The 9962-nt window shown below is 36.2% G+C and overlaps 1 protein-coding gene across 1 annotated transcript in view; it reads left to right on the top strand.

Annotated features, from left to right (window-relative positions):
- Window positions 1–9957, top strand: part of LOC134169720 (sodium channel protein type 2 subunit alpha) — a gene marked incomplete at its 3' end in the record, with an annotated part of 76844 nt that extends 66887 nt beyond the window's left edge. Inside the window, exons 22-27 of the mRNA XM_062630515.1 lie at window positions 2516–2797; window positions 3263–3316; window positions 4362–4499; window positions 6153–6257; window positions 7286–7556; window positions 8858–9957. Of these exons, the coding sequence (XP_062486499.1) occupies window positions 2516–2797; window positions 3263–3316; window positions 4362–4499; window positions 6153–6257; window positions 7286–7556; window positions 8858–9957 (1950 nt within the window). The remainder of the gene's footprint in view (window positions 1–2515; window positions 2798–3262; window positions 3317–4361; window positions 4500–6152; window positions 6258–7285; window positions 7557–8857) is intronic.
- Between the last annotated feature and the right edge of the window lie 5 nt (window positions 9958–9962).

Genomic DNA, 9962 nt, shown 5'->3' on the forward strand with positions numbered 1-9962 from the left:
GTGGAAGATATGTTTCCCCTGCGTCTTCCCATCACTACTATTGCTAGGGGAATACACTTTACACTTGGGACTTCATGAAAGTAGCCTGAGGGAGCATAATTAATCTGTCTGTGCTCTGTATCAAGCAGTATTACTGCTGTATGGTGCTAGGCACATACTACCCCTTTTTTTTTTTTTTAACCAGTAAACAATGTTTTCAATATCTTTCTAATGCTTTCCCTGCTTTCACTTGCTGTCAGACCTTACCATCTTTTCTCACACCCCTGCTACCAATGGATCAGTGTTTTCAGTGATGCTCAGCAGTCTTGTTTTGAGTGTCTTCAAATGACCCATATTAAATACTAGTCCTGCTATAGCTTTAGGACTCAGACTAAATACGGGGAAAGTAGGTCAGCTGTAAAAACCCAGCAATTAAAGAAAGGAACATGACTGGACCTGTAGCTGTAGCAGAAGGAGGAACAAAATTCTCGGGTGTAATGAGACTGAGAGCTTGAGGACAAATATTTTCACTTCATTAACTATCCCTTTATCTCTCAATAATTATTCCTGATGGATTATATTATTAAATTAAAAAAAACCCTCTACTTATATTTTAAGTAGAAGAACTGAGACACCTTTAAATAAAAATAATGTGAAAATAATAACTAATATGTATTTGGAAAATATTCCCAAACTTGGAAAAAAAAATTATGTTGTCATTAATTATTCCAGTCAAACTTCCCACTGAAACCAGTGAGTTCATGGAATTCCAATTTCAACTAATTCAGCATTATTATGAAACTATTCATTTGTTCAGGTCAAACTACTCCTCATGGCCTTCCACAGTCATGTCATTGACAAAGCTGATAGTAACAGCACTGTTGAAATAATCAGAATAGATGTATCCATTAGCCAGGAAATCCTCTCTGCCTGGCTGATGAGTGAAAAAATGCTAGATTATTTTTGCTTATTGATTTATAATAGGTATTGATAAGGAGATTATTAGTATAAAAACCAATGTATATATATATTTTACTTTCTGCATTATAAATAAACACTTACTAAAACATTTGATTTAAAATATGTGGCAAAGCATGGAAGTTTTGGACTTCATCCACCATTCTGTTCTTTTTATTGAGTCAGAGAGTAATTTACACTGAAAGAGACCCATTTGATCCAGTTCCTAAATTTAGCAATTTTGTTGAGGTCCTATTATCCAAAGTATGTATCACCCCAAAGAGGCATTGTTTTGGCAGGAATGGTGCCCTGAAAGTAAAACAAGTATTTCTCCTTTCCTTCAGCCCAATCTACTATATGGTATATGGTGGTGGTTCATCACCTACTCTTAACATTCAAAGGTTTTATTTTCTATTCTGAAAAATGGCAAGGAATGACTACTTTTTTACAAGTAATTGAATCTATCAAACCTGTTAACTGTAGATACAAATGTAACGCCAAAATATTTTAGAGGCTAAGCTACATATCTGTATTTCAAATAGAAGTAAATACCATAGTGTGCTAAGGGATCTGCTGTAGTACCTACATCATATAAACTAAATGAATTATAAACAATTACATCTACATAACACTTAATGTCCTGCATTTTTAAAACAAAGTCTTCATTAGGTTCTAAGGATCTGATTCAGTTGTTTTGGGAAAATTGACAATGGTGCTCCATAGTTACTAAATTCTATTTTGTTAGACTTAAAATCAGATTTAAAATGGGAGTTAACTAATCTAGAAGTTCATCAATTCCATCATTAATTAAATCATTCTCATTCAGAATGGACCTACTTTCTCCCTAATTTTATTTTCTTTACTATTTTATTTTTATTCTGGCATGCTTTTTATCATTGTTTATCATCATACATGAACTCATTTTCCTGTTTTTCTTTCCTGATTTTCCCAAAAATTCATTTGGGAATTACATCTAGTCTCTTCCTTCTTCAAGTCTTATCTGCCACTTGCCTGAACACTACCAGCAATTCTGTGTTCAGATGAACGTATCTGCTTTTCTGATTTTATATATAACCATTCAAATGAACATGCATATATCCCTCAGGTTTTTTTAAAGGAAATCTTAAAATGACTTTTGAATAAAAACTTGTTCAGTAGTAATAATGATTTTGACTGTTTATCCAGTAAACATGTAATAGAAAAAAATTCATTGTTTTTGTTGCAGTCATTAGAAATATTATGGGTATGGTTTTGCAGACATACATGAAGTAGATATTTTATAAAAAACAGTATATGATGATTTTGTTTGTGAGGTGTTTTGTTTTTTTTTTTTAGTTAATTCTTCCTGTTTGTTCTTTTTCCCATTCTTTAAAGTCACCACTTGCTAATGTTTGTATGGCTGTCCTAATTACATTGACATTTTGTCTTTATACTGCTTTTTGTACTTGATACTCTCAACAATTAAAAAAGTGCAATGCAGCTTTTAGAGTTAAAATAGAGTGTTACATTTAAGTAGGTCTGATGAGGCATTTGTAAGACTGGTGCCAGGGTTCTTATGCTGTCTCTCCTTGTACTGTAGGTGGTTGTGAATGCCCTGTTAGGAGCGATTCCATCCATTATGAATGTGCTTCTTGTTTGCCTTATATTCTGGCTGATCTTCAGTATCATGGGAGTAAATCTGTTTGCTGGAAAATTTTACTACTGTGTTAACACTACAACTGATGAGAGGTTTGATATCAGCCAAATCAACAACTATAGTCAATGTGAGGAGCTCATAAAAAACAATGAAACTGCCCGATGGAAGAATGTGAAGGTTAACTTTGATAATGTAGGCCTTGGTTATCTTTCTCTGCTTCAAGTGGTAAGTCACCACTCTTTAATTTTTATTTCTCTTTCTATATCACTGTTGTTTACTTGTAGCAGTAAAAATTAATTTTCTGTTGTTTCTTGCATTTGGAAATCTTGTCTCTCACTTCTTGGTTTATAATTATATAGTGTGGGATAAATCCATGACTCTACAGAAATAATACAAAGCATAGAGGCTATGCTGACTATGAGAAAAAATATGCAATTCAAAACTTAATTTGCCTGCACTGAATCTATATCAAGTGCATCTACTTTCCTCATACACAGGAAAATAACTTTTCTATCAAATATTATTCATAATTGATAAAAGCTCTTAATAAATGCTGTGTTGTCTATAGTCAGATATTAGAATTTGCTTCCAATTCTTGTATATGACTAAAACATACAATGGAAGGGGAGAGTTTCTGACAAGCCATTTTCCAGGAAAAGCATGAGGTAAACACCAGTGTTCTGTTTATAGGCTACATTTAAAGGATGGATGGATATCATGTACGCAGCTGTGGATTCTCGTAATGTAAGTATAGTCCCTTGAGTCCATTTGTTTTGACTGTGCAAGCTCCAAGATTTAAGAATATAATTATAACATCTTTCAGAAGTAACAGTGAAGATGAGAAAACAAGGAGTTATTATAGTTTTGTAGTTAAAGAAAATGGAAACCACAGGAAAAATACAGGAGACAAAGAAAGCAGAGGAGCATTCCTAAAGGATTCCATGTTCTCTATTGTGCTGTTGGACCAAATTCCTCATTTCCACAGTAGACTTATCTATTGCCGTGAAATGTCTTTTCCTCCTTTCATTATGTGCATTGAGGCATTATTTACATTTGGAAACAGGCACTGATACCCAGCTTAGAGATGATTTTTTATAAAGTTGATCTTTATAAAGTTGAGACTTTCAGTGTGCTCAGCAAGCTCCAACTCCTTTCTTCAGGGCAGAGTTCCTGTTCTTAACTAGGCCTGCCTGTGCACTTTCTTACCCTTTTGCCTTCTTCTTGCTCTCTTGGTGCAAGTTGTCATCTAATTCTGAGTGAACAACTGAATAAATTATACTGGCAAAGCCCCAGGTTTTCTCATAAGCTACCCTCACAGTGGGAGGCCTGTTGTGGTAATAGCAAATATGTATAGTTGTACCAAGAAAATATACGTACTCTAAACATGGCTTGGATGCCTCTCTTCCATAATCCAGGACAGTTTCCTAATTACCTGTACTAGTGAAAGTTCCACAAGCTCACATCAGGGGCCTCCCATGAGATACATAGAAATTTTACAGCTTTATAGGCTGGTGTTTTGTGTTGCCTGTAGACTTAGACTAATTTAAGCCTTCGGTGTTTATTCTATGCTCATATCAGCCAGTTACATTTTTTGAAATGAATTATCAAGTTTGATAGCCAAGTTCTTTGTCAAGAACGTAACATCATAGATTGAAGATCAGTGGGATAGATACGTGGGAACTTGACCATAAGAGGCAAAGATCAGAGTGGCAAAGCCCTAAATTCTACCCAGATATTGATTCTGTGCTCACAGTTAAACTAATGCTTAGTTTTTGTGCCTTTTTTGCAGGTTTTGGATCAGCCTAAGTATGAAGATAACCTGTACATGTATCTTTACTTTGTCATCTTTATCATATTTGGATCATTCTTTACCTTGAACCTTTTCATTGGTGTCATCATAGACAATTTCAACCAGCAGAAAAAGAAGATAAGTACTTCCCTGTTATTTTGAAAAGAAAGATAAAAAATTGCTTATTTTTAGTCCACACACAACAATTTCATTCATTTTTAAAAAATTTATGATAAATTAATATGCGCTCTGCATATTGAATATGTTAAATTATTAAAGCTTATGATTTGGCTTGATGTGGATTTAATGGACAAGTGACAACATATGTCTGTCCATGGTTAGTGAAAAACTCAATGTCATTTTTGTAAAGGTGTGGATTTGTGGCTGGAGTCATAAAAAGACTAACCACTTGTCATGGTTTAAGCCCAGCCGGTAACTCAGAACCACACAGCCACTCACTCATTCCTCCCCTTCTTCCCTCTCTGTTCCCAGAGGGATGGGGAGGAGAATCGAAAGAATGTAAATCCCACGGGCTGAGATAAGAACAGTCCAGTAACTAAGGTATAACACAAAACCACTACTGCTACCACCAATAATAATAATGATAAGGGAAATAAGGGAAGAGAATACAACCGCCCACCACCCGCCGACTGATACCCAGCCCAACTTGAGCAACAATCTTGGGCCTTCCAGGTAACTCCCCCCAGTTTATACACTGGGCATGACATGCTGTGGTATGGAATACCTCTTTGGCTAGTTTGGGTCAGGTGTCCGTCTCTGCTTCCTCACGGCTTCGTTTGCCCTCCTCACTAGCAGAGCATAAGACTGAAAAAGTCCTTGATCGAAGTAAACATTACCTAGCAACAACTAAAAACATCAGTGCGTTAGCAGCACTGTTCTCAGACTAAAAGTCGAAACCATAGCACTGCACCAGCTACTAAGAGGAGAAAAATGACTGCTACAGCTGAACCCCGGGCACCATTGAAATAGCTAAATGTAGCTATAAAGACTCTTAGTTATACTACCCTCATGTGTCAGAGCTCAGCAGTGTAGATTTTTGAACACTAGCAATAAACTTTTTATTACCTTTATTTGTACTAGTCTTTGTGTTTTGTCAACACTGCCTCAGAATGTATCAGTGTTTCAGCTGCAGAATTTAGCTAAAGTACCTGGCTACACAAAGTCTTACTGGAATGGTGGAAATGTAGTTGGATCCATGTGCTGAAATTGGTTGAGATGGACAGAAATTATTCTTTTTCTATTGTTCCACATATTAGTTCCAGGATCTCCTTCTTCAAGTCCTGTCCCAGCGGACGGAGAAGAGGTTGTAAAATATAACTGTCTAGATACTTTGTAATTCTCCTTTGCTATCATAGATGTCAGTTCTGAAATTTTGCCAAAATTTACTCTAGAGGAAAAACAAGAGAAGGGGATTACAATATCTTATTAATTTGTGCCTCTTTAATAACTGATGAAGCTTAGTAGAACAGAAAAAGCATACTCTCCTTCCTCTGTACCTCCCTGTCCCCAAAGGAAAGCAAAGGTTTGCCACAAACAATGCAACTTCAAAAGCCTCCCAGAAAAATACTGCAAACATTAAAAGTGGAATATGTAAAGCAATTCTTCTGTTGTGAAAGTATTAATAATCATAATAACAGGGGATTTTTATGTCTGTCCAAGCTTTTTCCACAGATGAAAATGTGAACAAGAGTGATTATTACTATTCAGTATCGTTTATAAGTAATCAATAGAAATACGTGATTGTAACCAGGTTTTGTCTCTTTGGTTTACTTTGGAGGTCAAGACATTTTTATGACAGAAGAACAGAAGAAATACTACAATGCAATGAAAAAACTGGGTTCAAAGAAACCCCAAAAGCCAATACCTCGACCAGCAGTAAGGATAAAAATCATTTCTGCTATTTTTACATTTATTTAAAATTGGGATTGTTTCAGTTATGCCTTAGGCTGAATTGAGTAAACTAAAAAGTCATATAAGAAAATCCTTATTCATATGAAATCAGATTTTTTTTTTCTCTCTTTGTCTGAATATGGTGGACTCTTCCCTTTTCTCCCTTATTCTTTCTCTGCTGATGGCAATGGCATTTTATCTGGCATTTTTTCAAAACCCTGATTTGATTAGAACAATTAAATGTGGCAGTGTACTTATCAAAATATGTGAAAACCTTAGGGTACAGGCTTTTTCAATCATCAAGGAAGACTCTGAAACTGCTCTATGGGGGCAGGTTATTTTATTGTTGCCTCAAAAATAAACCCTTTTGCCCTTCACACTCCTGTTGCACAATCCGTATAATGGTTTGCTCTCCTCAGCAGGCCTAACCTAGCACTACAGAGCAGGGTTTGGCTGGAGCAGAGTGTTTGCAGCTCTTGAGTTCTACTTTGGATTGTGGAACCTGCCCAGTGGCCAGTCCATCCATCAGTAAATTCCCTATAGCTGAAACATGGAAGATAATTGTTTTGAAGGTCATTTTGGTGGCATGAAGAGTACTGAATTCAGGGCTTGAAAACTTTGTGAGTTTTCTGGCAAATGAAGTGTTACTAACTCTCAGCCTGCTTACACTCACCCACCTTAGGTTTTTTTGGCCAAGCTAAGCATTCAGTTAACAGTCTGTGTCACAAAATGATACAGTGCACTGGTTCTGGGTGGCAAAGTCTCCCTTGCAGCTTCAAAAAAATGCACCATGCATGTTTTGAAATCATCCCTTTAATACTTATAAACACAGTACTTGTATTTCTGTTTAATTGTGTTTACATGTACGAGCTAGAAAATTCATACAAATGGAGGACTTCATGGGAGACAGGCAATCCCCTTCATACTAGATTTGGATAATTTGTAGCAATTCCAAAGAAAAGAAATTTTACCCCATGTGTATTGTAATGAATCTTGTTTTTTTCCCTCCCCAGAACAAATTCCAAGGCATGGTCTTTGATTTTGTGACGAAACAAGCATTTGATATCAGTATCATGATACTTATCTGCCTTAACATGGTTACAATGATGGTAGAAACAGATGATCAGAGTGAAGACATGGAAAACATTTTATATTGGATTAACCTGGTGTTTATTGTACTTTTCACTGGAGAATTTGTCCTGAAATTGATTTCACTTCGCCATTATTACTTTACTGTAGGCTGGAATATTTTTGATTTTGTGGTTGTCATTCTCTCCATAGTAGGTAAGAATAATTCATTTTTATGAAATGGCTAATTCTACAGAAACTGGCACTTTTTGGCATGTAAAGTCTATTTATATTTTGGTTCAATATTGTCACTAGAAAGTCTGACCACAATTTTTGTTTCTTCTGATTTCATATTATCCATTAGATAACTGAACAACGTGGTAAGACATTTTTTAGCAATAGGTTTCATAACTCTCATTTTTCCATTAGTTTAAATCCGATACTTACTCTGAATGCAGTAGAAATTCCTCAGCATACAAACAAACCCGTACATGAAAGGCAATTTTGATATAGACTAACAGTGGCAGTTGCAGGAAGAGTCCAACAATCAGAAATCCAGGAGAAGAATTCGTGTGGGACTGTTGCTAGGCTAGCATGCAAGCAGCCTGGACAGCAGGGTAAAACCCGCAGCTTGCTTCAGAGTTTTGTTTGATCCTGGGAGGTTTTATGCCTGAGCTAGAGTGAGCGACCAGAGAAACAGAGCTGAAGCCGATGTAGTAATAAATCTATGGCTCTGCTAATCTTTGCTTTATCTAAAGGAGAAAACATGAAAGAACTTGAGTAAAAATTCTGTCCTTTTAACTTCTCAGAACTTTTTAATATGCAAATAGGTTTGCCATTTTTGTATGGAAACAAATTATTTTTTGTAGTATTTTGTAATAAAAGGATGTAATTATTTTTTCTGCTTTGAGGTACATAATATAACGCTCAATTCTTCTATTCTTCAATGAGTTCTAAGAAGCCTTTTTATCATAGGTTTGGAATTGCTGTGTCATTTAATACTAGACTTGTGGTCACACCATTTCATGTGTGATTAAGTTGTTATCTTCAAACATACATATTTTCTTTGAATACCATCGCTTGATTATGTGGCACTTTAATATTATTATAGGTATGCTCTTTCTTCAGATTAACTGAGATTATTTTTTGTTACAGTTCAACAGAAAGCTGCCTGGTCCTAGCATTTGCTCGTCCAAATACATAAGTTATAAGTTCTTCCTAAAAAAGACTGATTTTGTGTTATTTGTGCATCTTTTTGCATACTCAGTCCTACAATTAATGCTTAAAAATATAATTGTGCAGTTTTTCGTTATCCTGCAAATTACTTCAGAATTTCTCTTGGGATTTATGGGTTTCTAAAGGTTTTACAGGGGTTTTGTAAAAACAGCTGAATGGCTAATTTCTAAAATCTCTTCAAATATCCTAAATTTATACAGTGTTTGTAGGATAAGTTTTTAAAAGTGTTTTTTAAATGTAATAATAATATTCGTTACTGATTTAACTTGTTTTTTTAACAGGGATGTTCTTAGCTGAGATGATTGAGAAATATTTTGTGTCCCCAACGCTCTTCAGAGTCATCCGACTTGCCAGAATTGGCCGAATCCTGCGTCTCATTAAAGGCGCTAAGGGAATCCGCACGCTGCTGTTTGCTTTGATGATGTCTCTTCCTGCTTTGTTCAACATTGGTCTGCTGCTGTTCCTGGTCATGTTTATCTATGCTATATTTGGCATGTCCAACTTTGCCTATGTTAAGAGGGAAGTTGGGATTGATGACATGTTCAACTTTGAAACGTTTGGCAACAGCATGATCTGCCTGTTTCAAATTACCACATCTGCAGGCTGGGATGGTTTGCTAGCCCCAATTCTTAACAGTGGGGAGCCAGACTGTGATCCCTATAAAGACCATCCAGGGAGCTCCGTTAAAGGTGACTGCGGCAACCCTTCTGTTGGGATTTTCTTCTTTGTCAGCTACATTATCATATCATTTCTGGTAGTGGTGAACATGTACATTGCTGTGATTTTGGAGAACTTCAGTGTTGCTACTGAAGAAAGCGCTGAACCCTTGAGCGAGGATGACTTTGAGATGTTCTATGAAGTCTGGGAGAAGTTTGATCCCGACGCAACACAATTCATAGAGTTCAGTAAGCTGTCAGATTTTGCAGCTTCATTAGATCCTCCTCTTCTTATCGCGAAACCAAACAAAGTCCAGCTTATTGCAATGGATCTGCCCATGGTAAGCGGTGACAGAATTCACTGCCTTGACATCTTGTTTGCTTTCACAAAACGTGTTTTGGGGGAAAGTGGGGAGATGGATGCCCTCAGAATACAGATGGAAGATCGGTTTATGGCAGCCAATCCTTCTAAAGTCTCCTATGAACCAATTACAACCACATTAAAGAGAAAACAGGAGGAGGTATCTGCTGTCATTATTCAGCGTGCTTACAGACGTCATCTTTTAAGGCAAAAAGTCAAAAAAGTTTCATGTATATTTAATCAGGATAAAGGTAAGGATGAGGACAATCTGCCCATGAAAGGAGATATGATTATGGATAAACTAAATGAGAACTCTACTCCAGAAAAAACAGATATGACCCCATCCACAACCTCCCCACCATCCTATGA

The sequence above is a fragment of the Pezoporus occidentalis genome, unplaced genomic scaffold (assembly GCF_034315485.1).
Source record: "Pezoporus occidentalis ecotype Australia unplaced genomic scaffold, CSIRO_AGI_Poc_V1 ctg354, whole genome shotgun sequence".
NCBI classification, from domain to species: domain Eukaryota; kingdom Metazoa; phylum Chordata; class Aves; order Psittaciformes; family Psittacidae; genus Pezoporus; species Pezoporus occidentalis.